The sequence below is a fragment of the Diplodia corticola genome, assembly GCF_001883845.1.
Source record: "Diplodia corticola strain CBS 112549 chromosome Unknown scaffold56, whole genome shotgun sequence".
NCBI lineage: Eukaryota > Fungi > Ascomycota > Dothideomycetes > Botryosphaeriales > Botryosphaeriaceae > Diplodia > Diplodia corticola.
Genome location: NW_017971535.1, coordinates 209,740 through 233,659, shown reverse-complemented (window position 1 = coordinate 233,659; position 23,920 = coordinate 209,740). Strand labels below are relative to the sequence as shown.

Here is a 23,920-nt window from a genome sequence, read left to right as displayed (position 1 = left end):
CCGACGTAAAGAGATTTATACCTATATAATACTTCTATTTTATAAATCTCTTACTTATATTTAAGATGAAGACCGCAGTGGGATGCGATCGAAATCGTTCGCGTCATTGAATGCGTTGATGAAGCGTAGTACGGCGCAAAGATGAACACGTGTCGGCATGAAGCTTTTCCTGAGCACCGGTGCAAGAAGGCATGCTGTCGTATCCTTGGAAAGGGATCTTGTATGCCATCAAGAGAGATCTTGGGTCCAATATCAATGGTCAGGCTCTGTGGGAAGCCATCATCAAGGTTGCGGAGCCCGGTGGATACGTGGGCAGTGCCAGGCCCTTCCCACCGAGCTTCTACTCGCGTAGCACCTCCCTCGCCGCGACTTCCCCGACCCTCGCAGCCCTAGCGAGCCCGCGCACTAAGTCCGTTACCTCCTCGAGCTCGCGGTGTTCGAAGAGCGCGCCCTCGAGCATGGTATACTCGAGGAGGAAGCGCGCCAGAGAACCCCCCTCGACCGTGCTTTAGCACCAGTCGAGTCTCAGTAGGGACTGGACCATGCCGTTTATAAGCTCCCCGGTGTCGGGGTCGTAGGCGGAGGCCTGGTCGGAGCAGGCGACGGTGAGGATGCTGGCCGCCATGGGCGCCCCTCGTGCCGGTCGTGATAATCGAGTCGGACGTCGAGGGGTCGGGCCTCGCGGTGGCGTCGCCGAGGACTCTCAGCTGCGCCGGGCTAGACGCCTCGCAGATGAAGTGGATCCCCGCGAGCGCTCCGTTCGCGGTCGGGACTCCGGAGTCCCTGCCAGTAAAAGTAGAACACGTAATTACGGGTAAAACATAGGTAATAGACGTTGATTAGCTATTATTATTGAGCGAGCAGATAATATGCATAAACCTATATTGGGTATAACAAGGAGAAACCCTCGACCTCTTAATAACGCCTTAACCGCAAATCATGCTTCGTTCCTGCCCAACTTCCCTCCAGGATAACAGCTAGTGGTGGACGAATCGATCCACGTGCGCAGAAAGGAGCATCAGCTCGCGCGAAAACTCAGCCGGGCTACCGCCTGTCTTCTTAGCCACCGGGCCCTCCTGCGTCCGATTGGGACTGACCAGTCCCAGCGGCTGCTGTGCTCTCGCCTCAGCCTGCACCTCTGCCCGCTCTAGGTCGGTCCACATCATGCCCCCGGTCTGCTCATCCCATAGCACGTTGCGCATCTCGGCATCCTTATGCAGCAACCCTAGCGCGTGCAGTACCCGCAGCTTCGCCTTCGCCTCTGCGGTTAGAGTGGCAGCGTTCTCCTTGTTAATGAAGTGGGATAGCGGCCGGCTGGCCCAGCTGAGGAACAGCATATGCGTGTACGCGGCAGAGTCGTAGAAGTACGGTAGCTGTAGCTCCGTTAGGCCGAGGCACACAGGAACCGCCGTGCCCTGCGCCGCCAAAACGTGCCGGTACATGCAGTGCTCGTGATAGATATACCGCGCGTCGTCCTCTTGCATGCCTTTAGCTACCATCGTGTAGCCGTGCGAGGAGAGGCGCACCTTGAAGAGCGCGCCGCGCGAGCCACGGATATAGAGCGGCTTGCAGTCGGCGTCGGCACCGAGGTCGACCGCGAGCTGGTGTTTGATGAGGCGGAGAAAGGCCTGTGGCTTTATGTGCTCCGTCCTGTGGGCCTGGATGTTGGGACATTGCTGGTCGAGCGGTCCGCTGTGCAGCAGCCCCAGCAGGCAGGCATGTGTACAGTACGGCTGGTCCTCCACTCGCACATTTGTCTTGTTCCGAGACTTTTGCTTGTCGGCACTTTTTGCCTGCTTCGCCTGTTGATGGCGAGACGAGCTCTGAGCAGTCCGAGCGCGAGCGCGAGCGCGCGTGGTCGGTCCCGGAGTTGGCGTGGGTGGCATGTTGCTGTCCGAGCCGTCATCCTCATCCCCATCGCTCTGCACGCCCTCTTGGTCGTCTGCCAGCAAACACTGCGCCCGGGTCCGGCGGTGGGGACGAATAGAGGCGGGTTTCCAGCGTGATGGTCTATACGAAAATGTTTCGCGCGTCATGTTGTGCACCGTCTCCGGAATGTTCTTCAAGATGTCGATGTACTCGACATCCCAAGTGAGCAGCGTACCTGTCGCTTGGTGCCACGCCTGCGTCGGTGACTCTGCAGCAAGAGCACGGAGAATGAAGGCCGTCACTTGACCGACGGCCGTCCGATGGAGCCGGTTCTCGTCCTCATCCTCGACGTCGAGACTCGGGATGCAGATGGAGTAATAGACCACGGTAGGATCGTCGGGGATGTGCAGAAAAATGAAGGCTTCGCCGGTGTACACGTATCCGTACTGGACGCATTTGTGAACCATGTATGAGAAGCACTGGGTGACGACGGCTGCGAGAAGGTGCTTTGTGGAAGACTCGTGTTCTTTGCCGATGACGTCCCGGGCTGGCATGACCCCTTTCACCTATCAGTTCCCGGAGTTGGATTACCTAATGCTCCGTCAGAACGAGACAAGTTTAACCTCGGACTATACGTTGAGGTGCGTTTATACTCATTCATTAAACGGAATGGAATGTGTGGAGAAGCTAATGCCCTCTGAAAGCATACTGAACGCCTTCCTGATAAACGGATCGTACGCCAACCAGTACTCTTATTTCCACCCCATCCCTGAACTTGCGCTTCCCGATGCCGACATCATGCTTTTCGCTCTCTCCGACAGTGGACTTGAGTTTCTTGAGCCAACCGAAGACCTTTGGTATGCTGCAAGTCGTCCCTCCGGCTACAAGATCCTACAGTCAGATCTCAGTGGCTCCACGGAGCTTTACCTTCGAGATGATATAGTCACCTTTCTTGGATGTACATCTCGTCAACAATGGTGCAATCCCACCTTCAACGGCAGTGATCAGTGCCAACCATTGCAAGGCCGAATAGCTTCCACGATGGAGCCATTCCCAGCTCAGCATGAGAAGCAACGAAAGATCCATTACTGGCTCACTACCATGACGGAGAACCTCACGCCATCAATGTCAAACGTCATATCCACTCTAGGTGTATCGGCTTTGACGGCAAGATTCAGACTCGGCGGGTCCCTACAAGGACCGATACCAGACAATCAGTGGCAGCTGGAAGTACAGCACTGGTTCTCAACTTCCATGGCTGCATTGCAAGATGCCTTCGTTGCTGGTGCCGCGGGGGCCCCATCCGTGGAGCTCCGTCCGTACTTCGAGCCACCGGCAAACTTACAGGAACGCGGCATCTGCCACAACCAGGTACGCTTCCAATTCCCCCCATGATTCCCCGTGGCGGGACTAACGTATGATGCATCACCGCCCAGAAAGTCCACAGCGCCGGCTACATGAACTTCTCCATCTTCGGCATCGCCATCATCTTCTCCGTCGGCGGCCTCATCATCATCGCCTCGTACGCCATCGAGCCCCTCGTCGCCTGGCTTCAAAAGCGCCGCCGTACCGTCTCGTACTCGCGCCTCGAGTGGTGCACCAACGAAACCATCCAGCTCCAGCGGCTGGCCAATGAGGAGATAGGTCTCGGTAAATGGGACTGCGTCGATGAAAGTATTCCTGTGGCGCGCAGGGACGACTTTTTGGCTGTGCTGGACTTAGTTGATCCGAAGCATCCGAGACTGCAAGCACCGCCGGCGTCGTATGAGGATGTTGCACGGGCGAAACTCCAAGAACGTGAGGTCGATGAGAACAAGACGTTTCGTGAGGAGACGAGGGACACAGATGAGACGACTACGTTGGAAAGTCAAGCCGCCAGGACGGTGTAGGGAATGTTAGAGTTTGGGAATATCTCTCAAAACCTGGAAGGTGGGCGCCGTGGTAGAATTCGGTAGCTGTGTCATTGATCAGTGTAGCGAAGTCTGTTGATTGGATTACGAAAGTAGGCAGGTTGAATGCAATTTGAAGGTTCAAAGCAGTTCTTCTCGGCCAGTGTCATCAACTCGTTCAAATGTTCGTACTCGTGGTCTATTCCGGAATTTTCGCTCTTCCCAGGTCAATCGGTCACCTACTCCATTTTATGCAACTCCACGGCGAGAAACAAGAATAGCACGCTGCTTGAGGTTCCACATGAAGATAGATTACTTCTGTTCTCATCAAGCAGTCTGAGTATCAACAAAAGGAGAGTCTGGGTCCGGGAAGTAGGCCCAAAGCAACAAACACAATAGAAGACATGCAAAGATGATCGGCTGCAACACTTGCACTCCCATGGCCTGTGCAATGGCCCCAACAGCAAATGGTACAGAAGATGCACCGGACGCTCCAATAGCAGAGCAAATACCAACTGCAGGCACTTGCAATGATTTTGGGAGGACAGTGGTAAGGCTCACAATGACAGCAGGGAACAGTGGGCCGAGGAAGAAGCCTGGTTGATTTCTGAGCTCAACAGTGGAGGGACGGTTGCGGGGTTGGCAAGACTTACCCAGGAATGCCGCGCTGACAGCGGACGCAATGAAGTTCGGTATCAGCCAGAACAGCAGCTGGGTGGCCATGGCGCAGACCAAGTAAAAAGACACGATGAGTTTCATGTTGTTGAGAAACCTCGCCGTCACAAAACCCAGAGCAAATCTGCCCAAGGTGAGTCCGCCCCAGAAGCCGCTGACGGCGAGTCCGGAGGCAAAGGCCGTGCCGTGTCGGATCTCCATCAGGAAAGTGACCATCCATCCTCCCAGAGCAACTTCCGAACCGGTGTAGGTGATGAGAAAAGCACTTCCGAGAAGGACGACCTTTTCCTTGAGACAAACGGCAGTCTGGCTGCGTTTGATGGCAGCGAAACACCCCCGTGTTCTTGTGTGCTGACCGTGCTCTTCCCGAGGCTGTATCCCATTCTTCTCCCGATACGCGCTCCCGTCATGGGTCGCGAACACGGAAGAAGAGAAGACCATGTCGGCTGCAGCGATGGCTACGAAGGGGTAGTATACCTCATACCATGACCAGCCCCGTTTGCCGAGGAGCACGCTCGCCACCACGGGCATGATTGTGGCGCCGGCGCCGTAGAAGCCATGGAGGATCCCCAGGAGCTCGTTGGGGTTTTGCAAGCCTCCGACCCACGAGTTCCACGCCGCCTGCTTTGTCCCGCTACCCAGTCCCACCAAGGTGTAGACGAGGACGAGTGCGGAGAAGGGTGGATGAGTGCTTGCAATGGCGTAGGCCATGACGTGGCAAGAGCCTCCGATCAAGGCAATGCCACGCTGGCCGAGACGAACGTGCATGGAATGGTTCGCGAGGGTGGCGACGATGTACCCGGCGACTGGCGAAAGGAACAGCAGAGAAACAGTTGTGTGGTTGAGGTGATAGAAGGACTCCAGCTGTACCCGTGTCAACTAAGAGTAACGCCCAAGCGACAGACGAGAAACATACCCGTGGAATGAGAACCTGAGATGGTCAGCGAGAAGAACTTGTATGGTGAACGGGTGATACTTACGCCGTACAGGCTGTCATTTGCTCCGGAAATGATAAAAGAGAAGAAAGTGGCGGCTACGCGGAGTACGTTTAAAGTGGAAGAGTTCCAACGGCCTAGCTCCTCTCGTTCATGGCGTTTAATCAATGGCGACTGTTCATCGTAAAAAGAAGCCATCCTGGAGTGGGAAAGCACTTTGCTGAAGAGAGGATTGAATGGATGGAGTGAGTTTTTTTAACGGAGGGTGGGCAAATGATATAGTCATTGGCTCTGGAGTCTGGACTACTGACCATGCAGGCGACGTTGGCGGAACTTCGGCTGTCAGGATGTGGCGCTTATGCAATGCGATATGTATGATCGGCTTTTCAGTGCGGGGTCGCAGTGGTGACTCCACTTCTTCTCCCTCGCAAGAGCTGATACCGCGAGCTTCCCACCCAGGCGCATCTTCTGTGCTTCCCAGTTCATCTGAGCAAACTCCGGCAGCGCTTCAACTGAGAAAGAAGATGCACTGATAGGACTGCTAAGGGTTTCTTGTTGGACGCTGCATTGAACTTGGTGCTGACTGCGAATATCTGCAGTGAAGACGGATGATTAGGTGTTGCGGTATACACACAGTAAGCGCGGACTTGTGGGTCAGACGAAAACCACAAGGCGCTAATGATGCAGTGCGTTAACGCAGATTCGCTGAGGAAGCAACCAAACGACCCAATGTTGTTGATAAGACCCTGGGCAACCGCAGCCCGCCGGCCCGTCTTCCCGATGCACAACTTCCCACAACCCTGCCTCAGGCGCGAGCCACCGCCACCGCCAAGTCAATCCTGCAACTTTTGTTGGGATCGCAGACTTTGCGCAAGGAAGAAACCAGGGACAAAGCATTCCAGCCGAGCCTCACACGACCCATCTTGTAAGGTTATTGGTTCAAGATAGACAATATGAATCGTTTCAGAGTCAGAACAGAGACGAATCGTTATCGATTCATTCTTACGTTCCTCTGGCATTCTTATAGCTAGCTAGTTCTATGTCATGTGCGTGATTGACTAGCCTTGCTTTCCTCTGCTTGGCATTGAGCTTCAATGGGTCCCAGTGTCCGTCGGTGAGGCTAGCGGTCCGTCTCTTGACACATCTCGCGAAGCACCTTGTCAGTCAATTGTCTTATAACTGACTTCACTCCGCCAACCATGTATGTTCGTACATTGAGAAGCGATAGGTGAATTCGAAATCCGAAAAGAATCATGAAAGACCGAAAGACTACATCCATTACACGCCGGCCAGATGAAACATCTGCCGGTCTTGAACGTACGGTTGATATTTGATTTGTCTGGTCAGGGACCCGGGTTTCGTAGAGTGAGAGCACTGGGTCGGTAAGGCAACAGGCCGTAGTCAGACTCCGTGCTGGTGTCGCCCATGGATACCGTTGGTGCGTGTCTCCGATGACCAAAGTTACATGTTTTCGCCGTCGCAGATGACCGTCTGGTTGATGGCGCCCAGTGCTGGAGTTCAAGATTGTTCAGAAGGACGGTTGAGCCAACGACCACCCCTTCGCATCGGTGGAGTTGGTGGATGTCCGGCTGTAGAAATTTGTTGGTCCCTGTTTGTGGGCAGGAATCCAGACGTACTTGGGCTCAAAATAGAAGAGCGTGAGCACAACGGCGCTGGAGCTCGTGGCGGTTTGACTTGCCGAGCCCATGTCAGACGAGTCGGAGAAGAGACCGAGATCCATTGAGCCGTAGCCGAATGAACTTCTGTGTGAGGTGCAAACGAGGTGCTGATCCTTGTAGATAGCGTTGGTGAAGTTCTTAAACAACACCCTGCCACTCTGCGGCCCTACCAGCGCCTCACTCAGTGGATGATGCTACGGCAAGGGGAGAGAGCACGACGCTGCGTTCACCACGCATACGGGCGCAATGACTTCAGTTGACCCCCGGTTGGGGTGTGTCATTGAATTCTTCGGTGTTCTCGTGGCTTTTGAGATCTTCGTCCATTGTACCTGTCTTTGTCCGAGTTGAAGCAGGACAGGGCTGCGGAAGGCCACCAGATTGGTGCGTATCAATGTGCCGCAGTTCTTGCACCCTCTCCCTTCAATCTCAGATTGCTAAGCCCAATCAACTCATGGATGCGTCCGGTACCTGCACCAGGAACGTAGTGCTCGGCAAGATGAGGGTGGCCTGGACAATCAGCGCCACGATAATGGAGACAGTGTGCACCAATGCGGTGCTGGACGACGCCACTGTGGTTGGTGATGAAACACTCGCATGACTCGCTGGGCATGATCCCTATGATGGTGATTTGATCGAGCAAATAACATGGGGGGGTATAACAGGAAGGAAGTGCTTGTTCATGGCTACACCATTGTGGCTTGGTGCAGTCCGAACCCGACGTGTACTCGGACGGTATTAGGTCAGGCTTTCGGAAGATTTTCAGAGGTGGTGTCGCTTATGCCGTGGCAATGCCGTGGAGTAGCTGGAGCCCCAGTACTCCGAAAACGGGTATAGTCCGATAGGGCTGCGTCGACAGAGCCATGAAAATTGGCAAACGAAGCTTCAAGTCAACGATCAGCGAACTAAGCCACAGTCATTGGACATCTATTTTCGTACGAGCTACCTCTCCTTTCTGGTCCGTGTATTCGGAGTTTCAGAGGTCATGGTTGTACGGAGCGGCCCATGTCCAAATTCTCCAGTCAATGCTTTTATTACCGAAGTGGCACGGGGATAGCTTGTAAGGCTGAATGTGGGGCAACACTAAGGTCAGTGTGGCGGTGAAGCCGGTGAAGCCGTTCCTTGGCGGCTGCAGATCGCAGTAGGGCTGAGTCTGTAGTGGTTTCTCTCTCTAGGACCCATTGGAGTGCCTATATTCCGGACTCTGAGGGATGCATCACTTCGCAATGCTGTAGAGCATGGCGAGGTACCGCCACTAGAAATCCTCCACCATGCCTGCATGAACTACGTGTATACTAGTAAATACTACATCACAAACAAAGTCTGCCGGCGTTTAGAAAAGGGGCGCGTTGAACAAAGGCTTAATGAGGACAAGGATTTGGGCCCCGTGCGTTGCAATACGAGATGGGCTCTACGTAGTCGATCTCTGCCTATGATGGAAATAGAGTGACGTGGAAGGGGGCAGCTGTTGACCGGTCGAACGAGCGTACTGTTCAGCCAAGCCGACGTGCCGCCGCCTTACCCGGGCACAGGGCCAAGCTTTGGCTGTGGCTCTCCGGCTAAAATTGCTTGCATATTTACGCTGCTGTCCGTCGATTCCTACTACATCTGAACGGGAAAAGTCGCATTCGAGAACGTTGGAGAACCGGGGACCCCCTCAACACGAGCGGGGCCATGGTGAGAATACGAGCCCTATGGCAACCAGATACCGACCAGAGCGTTCGTGTTGAAGGCAAAAGCGAACTTCTGGAGAAAGGAGCCATTGCCGTTCAGCCATGAAGGCGCACATATATATAGCGGGTTGACACAAACTCCATCTCTCATCACCATCACAGCCAGCTTCCCTCGCTCAGCCAGCCATTCTACAATCGTTTCAACCGACTTCACTCGCTTCAACCTCAAAAAATCAACATGCTCTTCTCAAAGACCACCATCATCGCCTTCGCGGCCCTCCTCTCCACCGGCCTCGCCGCTCCCAGCGGCAGCTGCGCCACCAAGGCCGCCTCCTGCCGTAGCTCCGGCGGCGCCAGCTGCGACCAGGACGCCAAGGCGTGCTGCGACCAGATCCAGGTCGTGTCGCCCAAGTCTGACGGCGACCACTACCAGTGCTACCAGGACTCTGGCATCGGCAGCATGCTCAACAGCAAGCGCGACATCGGCGCCGACTGCTCGAGCAAGGCCTCTTCTTGCCGCTCCTCGGGCGGTGCCGACTGCGACAACCAGGCCCAGACCTGCTGCGACCAGATCCAGGTCGTTTCCCCCAAGTCGGACGGCGACCACTACCAGTGCTACCAGGATGCCGGCATTGGCAGCAGGCTGTCCAAGCGCAACGTCGGGGATGACTGCGCGGCGACTGCGAACTCGTGCCGCTCCTCGGGCGGCGCCGCCTGCGATGACCAGGCCCAGACCTGCTGCGACCAGATCCAGGTCGTTTCCCCCAAGTCGGACGGCGACCACTACCAGTGCTACCAGGACGCTGGCATCGGCGGCCGTCTGTCCAAGCGCGACATCTCCGACGACTGCGCCGCCAGCGTCAAGGCATGCCGCAGCTCGGGCGGCGCGGACTGCGATAGCCAGGCGAAGACCTGCTGCGATCAGATCCAGGTCGTCTCTCCCAAGTCCGATGGCGACCACTACCAGTGCTACCAGAACGCTGGCATTGAGAGCATGCTCAACTAGAGTGTTGGCGATGGAGCAGGAGATTGGCTGCTGAGGTCCGAAGTTACGTGTTCAAGCATCACCACTGTACATAGATAGATATGAGCGTCATCCTATTGTTAATTTAATGAGCATCTCATACCCTTATCCATTGGTCCATCTGAGATGAAGCCTTCGTGAAAGAACTGGTGGAGTTTTTTGATTTGTAATCTTCTCTCGTCCCGCGGATCGTGGCGGTTGTGTTGTGTTTCTTTTCCGAGTTGGAGTCGCAGTTGGTTTCGCTCGGGTGTGGGGAGTCGGATATGGTTCGCTCGGGTGGTGTTCGCGTACATAACGCGGACAATCAACATCGACAAGGCGATCAGGGTGCTTGGGTATCGGTCCGTTGTGTTGTAGTTGCAGGATGGGATAGAAGAGAGTGTGGATTGGTACGTGAGGGCTGACCAGAAAATGGAGTAAGTCGGGATATTACGCCGTCTGCACCTCGCCGGGTCCTCTATCTATGTAGTGTCACAGTAATTTTACAACGGGGCGTGGGACCACTTCCTCGTATAATCGTCATACCACTCAAGCCCCTCGCCTCTACTCTACGTCTTCTCCAAGGCCGCATAAAACGCCTTCACCCTCGGATGGGCCGTCACCTTCCCGGGACTGAAATTGAGCACCTGCAAGCCCTCCATGGTCTTCGCGCGCGACAATGCGACATAGGCCTGCCCCATCTCGAAGACGCGGTTCAAGTCCACTTTGACAAGTTCCAACGTCTGGCCCTGGGACTTGTGGATGCTGAGCGCCCACGCCAGAATCAGCGGCACCTGGGTACGGGTCGCCAAAATCTCGACGTCCCAGCCGTCGTGGGACCAGGGCTCGCGGACCCAGCGCTCGACGGACCACTCTGCGGGCTCGCACAGCTCGGTGCGGGCGTCACCGCTGGGCAGCTGGAAACGTACGACGGGGAAGACGGGGAGGTCTTTCTCGCAGTCCACGAGTAGGGATGGCTGGAGTTTGGCGCGCCAGTGGTGCGTTTGGTCCGGCGGTTGTGTGGTCCACTGGCCCCGGATAAACGTATGTTTGTTCGCAAAACCCACGACCCTGCCTAGGGATCCGTTGACTAGCGTCTTGTTGATGTTTTTGATCAGCATGACTTGGGCGTTTTCCTTGATCTGGAGGACCTCGGGTGCGGTGCAGTCGGCCAGGAGCTTCTGCCGGGTGGCTGTGTCGGTGATTATGCCGCCGTCTATGGCGTGATAGGTGTTGACGGCTTTCTTGATGTTGTGCATACGTCTTGTGTTGGCGGCGTCTGCATCGCGGCGTAGAGCGAAGAGCTCGGCAGGCTCGGGACCGTTGTCGACGAGTGTCTTGGGCGGCCGGCTTAACGCTTTGAAGACGTCGATGCTGGTTGGCGAGAGGTGGCCCTCCCGGATCTCGTTGAGCATGCCAGCGAAGACGGGATCCTTTTGTCGGAAGATTTGAGTCAAGCCGATGGTATGTTTTACGGCCGTCTGCCATGCCTGGGCTTCGAAGCAGAATCGCGGACTGCCATCATCCCGCCCCTGCAGCACAGGCGGCAGCTGGAAGAAGTCCCCGGTGATGACGAGCTGGATTCCCCCAAATGGCGAGTCATCCATCCGCACGTGGCGGGCGATTGTGTCGAGCTTGTCGAAGAGGGTGGCGTCTACCATGGAGATCTCGTCGATGATGAGGACCTTGACGTCCCTCCAGCGCTGTAGCTTGAACTCCCTGTCCTTCATGATGTCCGAGATGAGTCTTTTGGTGGGCGCGTTGCCGAGGCCGATGCCAGCAAAGCGATGAAGGGTTGTGCCGCCGATGCTGAATGCGGCGAGGCCGGTGGAGGCAGTAACGGCAACGCTGGCGCTCCCCTCGTCCAGGTACTTGACCGTCAAGCCTTCGATGATCCTCTTGAGAAGTAGCGATTTGCCGGTGCCTGCGGGGCCGGTAAAAAAGATGCTTTTTTCCTGGTTTACCACCATGTCGAGCACAGCCCGCTGTCCTTGGCTCAGTCCCTTCTCCAGGCCCAGGAGCTTCACCTGGCGTCGCCATGGCTCTGCGATCTCGTCCTTTGGCTCGGGCTTCTTACGTTTCCGCCGGGTGGGCTTCTTTGCCGCCTTAGTTGCGGCCTGACTGGCGGTAGAGAGCTGGCGAAGGGTGCGATGGAATGGACCGTGCGTCGTCCGGTCGGGAGTCAGCGAAGCTGCGTGCAGTGCCCAGCCAGAGCGCCGGGCCGCGGCATTGTGGCTCGTCGATCTTGTGGCATGTGGGGATGGAGATGGCGGAGTGCAGGTGGATGCGGCTACTTCGGGGGGCGGACGCGCATGCGGACGCGTCGTGGCGGGACTGATGCTAAGGCGTATGCACAGAGCGTTGATGGAGGTCACGGCACCTCTCTCACGCGGCGCGTAGAAGCGGCCAAATGTTTCCGGCCTCATCCGCAATAATGGTGTTGCTGGTGACGTCGTGACAGGTGGAGTCGTGGAAACGGCGAAGTGGAACGCGTCCGGTCCTGTGCGGCCGATAAGCCTAGCCGAGAAGTGCTTAGCGCTCGAGCTTAGCGTGTGATCTACACGCCAGTCCTAAACGAGCATGTAGGGCTAACGGCGTTTCAGAGGACAACCAAGGGAATGAATGTATCAGTCTTTACTCCTACAGGTACTAAGAGCAACGGAGAACATCCCGAGCGAAGTACCCGCTCTAGATCGATTGAAGCTGGGTCGAAGCTTGAAATGGCAGGCTCCCGCACTGAAAGAGAGCTCCTATTTCATCTATCTACAATTTGTCCTCCAAACTTCCAGCTATCCACTTCGCCGTATTCAACCCTCTCTCAACCTCTGATTTCGCTATATGCAACGACTCCACTGCTCTCTTAGGCCAAGTAAGACCTGGTTTTCGAATCCCATATTTGTATCTGACGCCGTTTACCCAGTCTTTGGTTCGCATTTCGACGTGGCCTACGAGAACAGTGCCATTTTGGATCTTCGTGACGTCTTTGCCTTTCCGTTTGGGGACAGTCAAGAAGTCATGGCGCTTCCCGCAAACGCGGCGGTCCAGCTTGCCCTTCTGCAGTCTGTCGTGGCAATTCTTTTCAAAATGGACGTGGGCGCAGTCCTTGCAAATGTAGACTTCTCTGCCCTCAGTCTTCGAGTCCGCCCACGTCCATCCGCACCCACCGGCGCACGCAATGGAGAGGTTGGATGTCCACTCCGCATCAGGCTCGTTTACAATGATCGACCACGCGGCTCGCGCGTTGTCATCATCTGCAAGTACAAGCAATGCCTCGGCTAGCATGAAGTAGCCGCTCCCATCGTTGTCCTCCTCGCCGTCTTTGAGAAGTTCGAATGCACTTGCCATGTGTTTCTCGACAGAGAGCCTTGCTTTTTTGTGGTGGCCGCTGACACGATACAACGGTGCGAGTAGGAGAGCCAGGTAGTTTGCCTTCAATGGGTAATTTCTGTCTGCCCAGCTTTTGTGTTTCTCCATTTTTTCGGTGTATTCGTGAGCTTTCTTGCCTTTGTCGCCTTTCAAGACATCGATGTAGGCCAAGACCAGGCCGTGCACGACCATTGAGAAAATCTCGAATATTGATTCAGGCGTAGGGCTGTCCTTTTGTGCGGTTCGAATAGAAGCGATACACATTTCCCACTGGTCTCTGGCCTCGGTGACTTCTTGCTGATACAAAAGTGACAAGCCGTAATAGTAGCGGAGATGGATCGTCTTCAAAGCGTCATCTGATGCAGTAATTGCGTCTTCATAGGCTCTGAAAATCTTGTCCTTGCTGTCCTTCAGAGCAAGGTAGAACCTTTCATGAAACTCGGGAGACGCGGGACTGGAAAGGAACAAAAGCGTCAAGAGACTACGATTGTTTTGCATTCCGATAGGCATGGAGAGACTTCCGATGACATCAGTCAATGTCTTGCTCTTTTCCATCCATTCAAACGCTTTGTCGAGAAAAAGAACGGTTGGATCGTTCGGAAATGTCCTGGCGAGGTACCTGCAGACGGTGAAAGCCTCTTTTGCGCTGTTCGTCTCATCACATAAACGCCAGAGCCTGTCAAGCTGATGTTGCCACTCTTGACGATTTTGTTCTCTGAACTTTGGGCTCTGAATGCTGTGGCGTATCTTCATGAGTTCTTCGAGGGCCTTTTTCCGTCTGTCCGTACACTCCATGACTCGTGAGAGGCATAATGTAGCCCGCAAATTCCAGGGATCGCGCATTTTGGCAAATTCGCACCTTTGTCGGGCTTTGTCGTAATGTTTAAGCTCGAAATAAGTTTCGGCCAGACGAACATCCTGCGTCGGATTCCGGTGCGCTTGTCTTTTGGTGATACCAACAAGTTTCATGGCCCAATTCTTGGCAACCTCCACGTGCTTGCGGCTGAAGTCGTTCTTCTCGAAAGGAAATGTAAGCTCGGACTCATCAGAAGAAGATTCGCTCTTAAAGGATGATTCGCTCTCTGAACAGGGTTCATCTTTAAAGGAGTCGCCTATCGGAGAAGATGTGTCCCTAGGACATTTTCCATTGGACCGCTGGACTTCAAGAACTTCTTCTCCTCTAGAGTGAGGCTTTCTTCTGGGAGAGAGTTCAAGTTCGGCCTTGGAGGACACTTCATTTAAGAATTTTAGAGCCGATAGAGCGTTCCAATTATGCTCTCGAAGCCATTGGTAGGCAATGATTTTGACAGGAGCATGAAGAAGTCGAGCCGGATTGATGAGAGGGGACACAAATGACTGGAAGGTCCTTGGACCTTCGCTTTGTGGACTGGTTTTCTTAGTTTATGCATCTTTAATGGGCCGCTGTTGATACCCATCTGCTGAAAGATTGGGCGTACCTTCTGTCAATTGACTTCTGGAAACCAGATCTCACATCTTGGTCTTCCAGCCACTCCAGAACCTTCTTTGTAAGAGTCCCCAAAAGCTCCTTCTTCTTGCCTTTGCCCAGAAGCTCATCTATATCCCCTTCGGGCAGCCAGGTCTCAACGACCTCCTCATCCATGAAGAATTGATGCAGACGCTTTCCGATTTTCTTTTTCGTGCGTTTTTCGGTTTGGACCAGCTGTTCCTTTGGAATCATTTCGAAGCATCGAAGTAGTTGTGTAGCTGCATGTTTATAGAGGCAGGTCAGATCCGCGTGACGTCTGTATCTTGTGCGACAGACAGCTTCCAGGAGAGAGAGAATCATGTTCACGCGGCTCTGGAGGTTGAAGATGAATGTCCCGGGCGGGGTATTGGATCTTTCCGTACCGTGGTTGGTGGAGTCAACAATGTCGGCGGGGGTGTCATAACCGCCTTGGTTTTGGCCACGATCTGAGGGCTTGGGTTCTTTCTCTTTTCCATCGAAAAGCTTGATGATCCCCGGGGATATGACGTGTCCTTCATCCGTGATTGAGATCAACCATGGTGGAAGTTTCCGGATTTGACTTTCGATTGATGTTGCAGCTCTCTCGCCGCGCCGAATATAGAGGTAAGCCTTGAGTTGATCAAGTGTAAGCTCGGCGTCCTTGAAGCATACCAAGCAGGTTATCATCTCATTCGAATCTTTCAGCTCCTCATCGCTGAGCTCTTCGCTTAGCATCCCCAGATGACGCTCGGTTGCTCTTAGAAGACCCAGCCCCCTTTTCTTGAGCTCACGGAGATCACGCAGCCCTCTTGCTTTTATAATCTCATCGAGTGATGCATCCAAGACGTGGTAAGTGCCTTCGAAATCTGAGATGGCCAAGCTTTGCAATGCCCTGAGAACTCTACCCCCTTCCGGCTCTCTGGTCCACCTCTCGTAACATTGTTTCAAACGGCCCTCAACAAAGATTTCGGCGTCGTATTGTTGGTGCGTTAGATCTGGCCTCCAAGTGCTCTTATTGAGTTCCTGGCGATTCATATCTCCAGAGAGTAGGATCCTGATCAGAGCACCTTTTTTCTGGCTCTTTGTGTCTCTTATAATCCTGGAGAGTGCTTCCTCCTCTTCATCGGTGCCGTTGGTGGGCTGCTTGCATACGTCAAGGACCAGAAAGAAAACCTTTGAGGAATCCACAGCCTGTTTAAGGTCCTTGATGAACTTGAAAATCAGTTCGGTCCATATGTCCATGGCCTTGGAGAAACCATGTGGTCTCGCGTTGAATCTCGTGACAGCAAAACTTTGGAAAGATCTGTTTGCTTGGGCCATCTGCCAAACGAGAGCAAACAAGGCGTCGCGGAGTGAAGATTTGCCTTTTCCGTCATAAAGCTGCTGTTTTGCTCCTTGCACCCCTTCTGAATGGAGGTCCTTTTGTCTCGCGTCAGTTTCAGGGAAAAAAAACCAAGCGATGGATGCACGGCCGTTCGGGGTTTGTGACTTGTGCTTCTCCTCAAGAATTCGAATGGCTTGGGCGCATAAAAAGGTCTTCCCGGAACCTCTTTCGCCGTTGAGAAGGAGTATTGGCCTTGTGTCGTCCTCAACATCTGCCCATGACCTGAAATGGGGATGCTCATAGAGCCAGTCACCCATTCCCTTGATATGCTGTTTATCGAGAGAGTCTCGACGACCAATCCAAGGGTGGTTATTGGGCTCGATTTGCAGGACTTGTCTCAATTTTTCCGAATTCCTTTCGCTGTTGGCGTAGATTGCGGAGACTCTCAGAGCGGCCACGTTGTTCCTGAGTTCACGGTCTGTTGCGTCCTTGATCTCGTTGAGATATGACTTGAGCCCTCCGTCGTATCGAATCGCGGCTTTCAGCGTGTTCTTGATCGGTCCGGAGAGAGTTTCTGAATCCTTGTCCACTTTTCTGTAGATCTTGCATAACATCAACATGCCAGTAAAGAGCTGAACGATGGTGGTCTGCAGAGTAGCGTCCAGCTCAAAGCCCTCATTAACCAGTTTCATGTAACCTTCGATTCGGTCCAGGTTCCAGGCGACGCTTTTGAAATGCTCCAAAACATGCTTCTTGGTGAAGTTCTCGTTGTAACCCTGTGCTGTGTTGCCCAGGGCTGACAGAGCGTCAAGAACGATGGATGCGTACGGGAGAACCTTTTGTCCGGGTTAGCGCGTAGCTCTGAAGCTGAGAATCTCTGCTTACCGATGATGCTGCCGATGCTACACTACAAACAGCCTCCGCTGACTTCTTGATGATCTCCCCTTTTTCCGCTTGAGAGATTTCATCGAGCTTGACTCGCATCTCATCAACGCTCAGAACATGTCTGTCCTGAAGGGGTTCGTCAGTAATTTTCTCATACTCTGCCAAGACTTCTTCCCAAAGTTCTTGAAGGCGATCTTCTCGAGAGTCGTTTTCCATGCTTGCGGGGGATCATCAGAGGACAATGAGGGGAGATGAATGCAACCAAACTGAGACCTTGACAATAATTCTGGCTGAAGCAAGTTGGAAGAATCCTATAAACATCAAGTTGTCATCGCACACCGCTAAAAGCAGGGATCTATACATGAATCAACACACTGACCTCTCGCTGCAAAACTCAACGACGTGACTGGTGTCTCCACTAAATTCATCCCCGTTCGGCCGTTCCCCTTTTTTGGCCTGTAAACAATACTTTGCAGCTTGACTGCACAGTGTTAGGCTCCTCATCAACAAGCTTTGCGCCGATATGAGACTGGAAAACAGCGTAAGCGTTCGTATTCCTCAAGACAAAGCCATTGGTCGAAAGTAAAGGTTTGCGAGATACCCTAGGTGCTATACAATGCATAGACCATAACTACAAATGCCAAACTGCCTCTTGTTGTTCGAGCTAAAGGAAACATGTTCAACGTGGCGGGTACTCTCCACACAGGTTTTTTCGGAGTCTTCCGAGACATGTGGGGCGCCATTAGATTGTGATGTGGCCTTGCACGTTTTATCCCGCAGCTTCTCAGAGACCAGCTCCTAGAGAATCTCGATAGGCATCGTAACAATTGACGAGATTCCTTATCCGGAACCTATAGCGTAGTAGTTGTGGTCTACATCATTCAGAAGTGGATAGCATTGTATAAGTTTTCTTTTCCGATACTTGCTGTTCGGCGACATTTCGGCACGCGGAACGGGCCAGAATCGCAGCCGCTGTGGGGTTTGCGGACCGTCTATCGTGGATAATATCGCTGACGTGTACGCTACATAATTCCATATCCAGTTGTAATCCCCGAAATCGATAACTGTACATCCATTAGCCGCAACAACTGCCACTCGGAAAAAGTAGCTGTCCCCGCCGAAAATTCACGAGCTGACGTATGTCACGTACGCTGATCAGAAGCGCTTTCTCGAAATTGACACAGATCTTCTATGACCGTCGCACTTGTTGACGGCAGGTCAGCCACGGAGCACTCGTGTCCTCGTACGGAGGCGAGGATGAGTGAAAAGCTTCGCGGAGACTTACGCCTAGAACGTGCAGGCCGTCTTTTATTACCTTACCTAAAAGCTCGCTTTTATACTAGTTTATCCTTGACGCGTTCGTTCAGCCTGGCGCTTGAAGGAGACTGAGCCATCCGCCATCGCGGCCGATTTAGAGCCTAGGCGCGGCTACGAGCAGCGACGTGCAAGACAGGCAACCTTTCCCGTGGCCAACCCTTGCTAAAACAGTACAGCGATACCAAGACTCGAATACTACCGACTGCCCAAGCGCACTGCCGCCCCTCTATCCCTCTTGGCATAAGCCAGCTACATTACCCGGCTACTGGAAGGGCTGAGCTCGTACACCGCCCAACGTTGACATTAGGCAACAGCAGATGAGAAAAATGACGAACCATTCAATGCGCGCATTGCCCGATGAACCCGCCTCGGTTGATTGACGTGACTATCTCTGATCTTGGTGAGCTTGGCGTTGACGTGGTCGGGCTCGATGGCTATTATGAGGCCGTCGATTCCCGCAGTACGCACTCCTGTTGTCTGAGTGGTGCAGTCGGAGCCGAAGTAGAGTTCACGTTCAACCGCTATAGTGGCAAAACTGCCCATCTGTTTAACAATAGTATAGCTGAACAGTACATTTCGGCGTCCATGGCGGACTGCCTCCCAAGGCTGTGCCGAGAATCGACCAATCAGAACCCCCGCACGCCGCAAGCACCCGGAGAGTAGCTGATTCACTCACCATTGTCGTATGAAAGCAGTCTTTTTCCGCAAACTATCTCTCCAGAACGGTTCCGCCGGCAATGATCTTGCCGTTTCGAACGAAGCGTCCGCAGGACGGCTCCCCATTAAATACCCTGGGCACATACTTGAACCCGAAATAATGCTCCTGGCTCCACTCCACCGCGCCCAACTCCCTCACACTTTTATCGAACCATTCCTCCGGCGGGAGTTGCTGTGTACCCGTCTCCTCTCGATAGAACCGCTTCGTGTACGTTCGCTTGTATTCGTCCTCGTGGTCGAAGCTGCGCCAAGAGTGAAACCAGAACAGGGTGGTCTCGTTGGTGCCTTCGGTCCCGTTCGCCTCTTTCTCTTCTTCGTCTCGCTCCGTCTTTGTCCAAGGATCGCCGCAGGCCCACGTGATGTGTGACTCGAACCAAGGCAGGTCGTACTGTGTCAGCGGGCCGCGTCCGCCTGAACCGATCAGACCGTTGAGCATGCGCACCTTTTTGCGCCGCTCAGCGCTCAGCGGGTGCGGGAATACGATCCGCAACAAGGAGACCCAAGGGTGGTTGGTCAAGTAGATGATGCTCGAGCCCATGCTGTCGAACCCGAGTTCCAGCGGCGGGCCGAATGCGGAGATGCCTTGCATGTATGCCGCGTGCTCGGGCGAGACGCGGAAACTTTGGAGAGCTTCTCGCGAGGCCCACCCTGATGATTTTTTAGTGATGCTCGTGGGTGACCGGATGGATGGATTACGGCAGGGAAAGGGAGGGGAAGAGTACGGAAAAGGTGAACATCGGTGCATACACGCGAAGGCGGAAAATAAAGGCGTTACATACGTGCGCAGAGTGCTATCGTGTCGGGACGTTCCTTGATCCGTGACCAACACGCGACTTCAAAGCCTGTGGCTTCTGCAAGCGGAGCTATAACGTTGATCCACTTTTGGCGAGCTTCGCTGGGAGCATAGTGGTTGTTGATCTCGAATATTGGTTCGGACTCGGGCACGCGGAATTCTGTCCAGGTGCAGATTTTAGCCATGATGGAAGCCAGCCTCTATCTGGGCGTCTCTGTGTTTCTTCAGGCGGGGGTGAGAGGGGTAGTCATTGAGAGAGATGCAGTGAGTATTTATACATCCCTAGCGTGCGGCGCAGCTGCAGAAGGCGGACTTGGCGCCCGCCCCAACATGGTTGTGATCTGATGTCATTGGGCGAGGAGCAGAAGTGGAGTGTTGCAGCGAATGAGTCGCGCAAATGCCGAAGCGCTTAACACACTATGAAAGAAATACTGAGATACCAAGCATTTGTCCACTTAATCATCACCCAGCGTGTTTCCCCACAAACATTGCAACCACAAAGTAGAATACCAAATGGAGTATGCCAGGTCAGTCCCGCAATGCTCCTCGCTGTGGATGACGCTCTCGCACAGTATCGTATCCAGGTTGTCGCAAGCCAGGGTTCCCGGACCGTCCGAGCCGCCATTGTACTCGCAGTTCTCGTAGTTGCCGATAGATCCCAGATCCCAGTCCGAATCCGGCCATGTTATCACCCCATCAGCCACACTATCCGACTTGTCAGGATCATCACAGATGTCCGGGCCATCCGATGAAGACTTCCGAATGCCTTTGTAAACATGCCACTGATAGTAGCTCTGGCCTGAAAATGCGTGGCGGTACAACGCGACTTGGACATATCCACTCGACGTTGCTGAGGGAACCGCCGTGGTGGAGGTTGCTGTTGTGGGTTTGCTGGATGTAGTCGTTGCAGTTGGCCAGTGAGCACTAAGCCAGCTCTCCCACTCAGTTGCAGGACCGTCGGCACTGATGATTGACCCGTAATCCGGCCAATCTTCCGTCACAAAGTCTGAGCCTGGAGCAGGCGTGCCGGTGACTGCAGTGGACGTAGCTGTAACTGTACATGCTGTCCTCGTAGAACAAACGGTGCTGCAGGACGTGCTTGAGCCGGCCACGCAAGCCGTGGTGCACGCGCTGGCGGTTTGAGTGCTGCAGGGTTGCGAGCTTGAGGGATCACTATCCCCACCCTCGCCACCAGCCGTACCGCAGCTTCCAGAACTGCATCCAAGACCGCCGCACTTCGACAAGGGGCAGCCGCCTGAACAGGGTGACAACAGGCCGCAATTCCCTCCACAACCGAACAGCCCGCATCCTCCACCACAGCCCCAAACCCCACAGCCGCCGTCACAGGCATATTTTCCACATAGCGGGTGAGAGTCATCGTCGCTATCACCGTCATCAGAGTCCTCATCATCGGAAGAGCATCCGAAACGACTGCAGTCATAGCCTCCGCAGTGTTCTGTACAGGTCGATACCGGCGTTGCACTGGTATAAGTGATGCTTGGGATCGAGGGAACGGGAGTAATCTGCACAGTTGGTTGCGGTTGGATGACCTCTGGGTGCGGCGAGGAGTAGAAAGTCGGCGAAGGTTGCGAGGAAACGCCTACCCTTGTGGGTGCAAAGGTAGCGATGGTTGACGGCAACGTCACCGTCAGCTGTGGCGGCATGACGTTTTGGATCGGCTTGATTGTGACGGTCTCGGTATCGGTTGTCTCAGCCGTAACAGGCCACAGTTGGATCTCAGTAGTCGTGAATGGAGGGACGGAGATGTATGAGGTTTTGGTGGTCGTAGTGCCGCTTGAAAGCCACCAGAAAGTCGTCGTCAGCATGGGCCAGCTGATGGTTGTTGCTGTCGACAACTGGAATGGCGGGAGGACAAAAGTGCAAGGTGGGAGACACTGTATCTCGGGCGTGCCCGTCCAAACAGAGCCAGGGACGTAGACGTCGACCCTACCGCAATTGGTCTCTGGACATTCCCCGCTATCCTCCGTGTTGTCGGATAGCGGAACGACCTGCGCATTCATGTTGTAAATGCAGTCCGGACAGCCATCGGAGACGCAACGCCCTCCGGCGGCAACCCGCTTGATGTTTCCTGCAGAGTCGACAATGTGCATGCGCTGCCACCCTACCCTAAGCCCTGGGAGTGTCCCGTAGTTGAGGCCTTCGTGAAGCTCGGCACTGATAATCATCTCGCCCCCGCTGTAGAGCTCGACGTAGTATCCTGCTGTAGGCATGACCACGGCGAAGTTGAGAGCGTCTGACGACGATGAGAAGCCGTCTGGCTTGACGAAATACTCACTCGCACCGTCCCACGGACAGCTCGCGTTCTTGAGGATCGTCTTGTACCACATGGCTCCTGTAAACTCCTCCGCGCCATAGGGCCGCATGTCGACGGCTTTCTGACTGTTCTTGAAAGCAGAGATGAAGGATCCGATGAGAGGCTGCCATCCAGTGTGGCTGAAGTCCGCTTGGGTTGCATACCGGCCGGGATCTGTGTCGTTATTTTGTTCGGTCCACAGGTTGCCGACATAGTGAGATTCGGGTCTTCGCTTTGTGTGTTAGAATGCGATTTTCATGGGAGTAGTTTCAGGCCTTACCCATCATTCTGTTCATGGCCTATTAGCGAGACAAAGCGTGGGTTTTCGGGATGGCACACTTACCCAGGTAACTATCTGGACGTATTCAGGAGAAGGATCCATGTCGAGAATGCTTGTCATCCGAAGAGGCATATTGACATCACCGGCGCGATAAATGTTGGTATGATACTGGACGAGGCATCAGAAGAGGCCAGCATGACCATCGCATTTTAGCTCGGCTTACCGCGTTCTTGTATTGCTGGGGACTCAGAGCTGTTACATTCACGTCGTCAGTACGCCTGTAATTGGCCAACCTTGTCGAAATATCCAAGTCACTTACGAATCATATAGGGCTTCGAGTGGTTTGCAGCGCCCTCAATGACTTTCTTGTCCGGGCCAATGTCACCTGGGTATTCGCCACCGTACCCTGCGCGAAATGGCCATGCAGACTCCCAGCTGAACAAACCATCAACAATGTCTCCCCAATACGCCCACCAGCCGGGGTCGGCTTGGTAGTAGCCCTCAGTGCCGTCAAAGTCCGGAATGAGGAAGACAGCTCCTACTTCTTCGCGCCACTCAATCCAAGTATCGTTCGTGAGACCACCATCAGCGAAGGTAGACACCATTGGAAACTCATCCGGAGCGGGACCACGTTGGTATGCGCCGTGCGTCATGTATTGCTGGATCAGGCTGACGAAGTCCTTCGCTGATTGCTTGGGTTCCGTATCGCCTGCGGCCCAAAGGTCCATACTGATGAACAGCTTGAAGTTCGGGTGATTGGCGAGGGCGTAGTCGAACATGTAATCGAGCGATTGCTTGACGAAGGCTTGCCTTGGGTCGCCGATGTTGAGTGCGAAGCCGTCGAGGCCAACCGCGGCTGCATCATCGATATCACTGTGGATGTGTTCTTCGTAGGCATTGCCAACCTTGAGAAACGTCAGCATAAGATTCGAGATAGCTAGTGTGCTCAGAATCAGGAAGATAATGGATCTTATCCGCGTACCATGTAATGTGCAAACACGGCCTTTGCTGTAGCCTTTTCACAGATACAGGCAGCCAAAGCTGCCCAGGGGAGTAGTTGGAGGTGCATGATTGCAGAAGCAGCGCGTGGTGATGGTCCTTCACAAGTGTTGAATGGCGTAGCTTTATAAGGACTACAGCTACGAGCGCGTGGAGCGTCGATTGAAGCGATCTCGGATCCGGATGAAGACTGCGGATCCGGAGCGGATCACACTGTTGCATTTCGGAGATGGCTACAACCTCAAACGAGTCATCTACGAATCTACGTCTGACCAACCGCCTTCGCAGGTGTGATAAGAGCTGACGCTAGTAAAAGCAATATATGATCCTTCATAGCCTTGGAGCGTGATGGAGGCGGATGTCCGCTCGGTTTACGGCTAGAGCCAACGGTGCCAAATTTTTTCCAACACTGCGGCGTGAGAGCGTGTGACCTGTGTCGCTCGGTTGGCGGGTTGAGCTGAAGTCCCGATGCGGCGTCGAATTGGCCGAGTCAGTCCGCTTGGCAAGTATCTACTTCTTGGCAAACACCACCAGAGGAGGCCGTGGTGGGTGGTACTTGGGTATGTTATGAACAAGCTTTACAGAGTAGCTATTCAAGACTGACTTGGGTCGTCACGCACATGCTTTGCATGACAACGGAAGCCATTGTTCCCGAGTTAGGCGACTCCATGCGTGATGGATGTCTCACGCGGTGCGGCGAAGCGTGCGGCGAAGCGTGCGGCGTAGCGGCGCTTAAGTCC

The 23,920-nt window shown here is 54.1% G+C and overlaps 8 protein-coding genes across 8 annotated transcripts; 2 read left to right on the top strand and 6 right to left on the bottom strand.

Annotated features, from left to right (window-relative positions):
- Window positions 1-977: 977 nt before the first annotated feature.
- On the bottom strand, window positions 978-2,423 carry BKCO1_5600079 (uncharacterized protein; the record flags this gene model as incomplete). The annotated part of the gene is made up of 1 exon (XM_020277443.1): window positions 978-2,423. The coding sequence occupies one exon, from the start codon at window positions 2,421-2,423 to the stop codon at window positions 978-980; it is 1,446 nt and encodes a 481-aa protein (XP_020127046.1).
- A 40-nt stretch (window positions 2,424-2,463) lies between these two features.
- Window positions 2,464-3,758, top strand: BKCO1_5600078 (cytochrome p450 protein; the record flags this gene model as incomplete). Its single annotated transcript, XM_020277442.1, has 3 exons — window positions 2,464-2,510; window positions 2,574-3,240; window positions 3,306-3,758. 3 exons carry the CDS (start codon window positions 2,464-2,466, stop codon window positions 3,756-3,758), a joined length of 1,167 nt encoding a protein of 388 aa, XP_020127047.1.
- Window positions 3,759-4,085: 327 nt separating this feature from the next.
- BKCO1_5600077 (mfs transporter) lies at window positions 4,086-5,566 on the bottom strand (the record flags this gene model as incomplete). Its single annotated transcript, XM_020277441.1, has 4 exons — window positions 4,086-4,354; window positions 4,412-5,297; window positions 5,350-5,364; window positions 5,414-5,566. The coding sequence occupies 4 exons, from the start codon at window positions 5,564-5,566 to the stop codon at window positions 4,086-4,088; spliced, it is 1,323 nt and encodes a 440-aa protein (XP_020127054.1).
- Window positions 5,567-8,955: 3,389 nt separating this feature from the next.
- On the top strand, window positions 8,956-9,723 carry BKCO1_5600076 (uncharacterized protein; the record flags this gene model as incomplete). Its single annotated transcript, XM_020277440.1, has 1 exon — window positions 8,956-9,723. The coding sequence occupies one exon, from the start codon at window positions 8,956-8,958 to the stop codon at window positions 9,721-9,723; it is 768 nt and encodes a 255-aa protein (XP_020127055.1).
- A 566-nt stretch (window positions 9,724-10,289) lies between these two features.
- On the bottom strand, window positions 10,290-12,146 carry BKCO1_5600075 (dna repair and recombination protein pif1; the record flags this gene model as incomplete). The annotated part of the gene is made up of 1 exon (XM_020277439.1): window positions 10,290-12,146. One exon carries the CDS (start codon window positions 12,144-12,146, stop codon window positions 10,290-10,292), a length of 1,857 nt encoding a protein of 618 aa, XP_020127061.1.
- A 337-nt stretch (window positions 12,147-12,483) lies between these two features.
- On the bottom strand, window positions 12,484-16,976 carry BKCO1_5600074 (neutral amino acid permease; the record flags this gene model as incomplete). The annotated part of the gene is made up of 3 exons (XM_020277438.1): window positions 12,484-14,473; window positions 14,544-16,711; window positions 16,761-16,976. The coding sequence occupies 3 exons, from the start codon at window positions 16,974-16,976 to the stop codon at window positions 12,484-12,486; spliced, it is 4,374 nt and encodes a 1,457-aa protein (XP_020127062.1).
- Window positions 16,977-18,786: 1,810 nt separating this feature from the next.
- On the bottom strand, window positions 18,787-19,772 carry BKCO1_5600073 (antibiotic biosynthesis monooxygenase; the record flags this gene model as incomplete). The annotated part of the gene is made up of 2 exons (XM_020277437.1): window positions 18,787-19,442; window positions 19,574-19,772. 2 exons carry the CDS (start codon window positions 19,770-19,772, stop codon window positions 18,787-18,789), a joined length of 855 nt encoding a protein of 284 aa, XP_020127059.1.
- Window positions 19,773-20,042: 270 nt separating this feature from the next.
- On the bottom strand, window positions 20,043-23,250 carry BKCO1_5600072 (glycoside hydrolase family 71 protein; the record flags this gene model as incomplete). The annotated part of the gene is made up of 6 exons (XM_020277436.1): window positions 20,043-20,620; window positions 20,978-22,133; window positions 22,245-22,349; window positions 22,405-22,433; window positions 22,501-23,086; window positions 23,164-23,250. The coding sequence occupies 6 exons, from the start codon at window positions 23,248-23,250 to the stop codon at window positions 20,043-20,045; spliced, it is 2,541 nt and encodes an 846-aa protein (XP_020127060.1).
- Window positions 23,251-23,920: the final 670 nt, after the last annotated feature.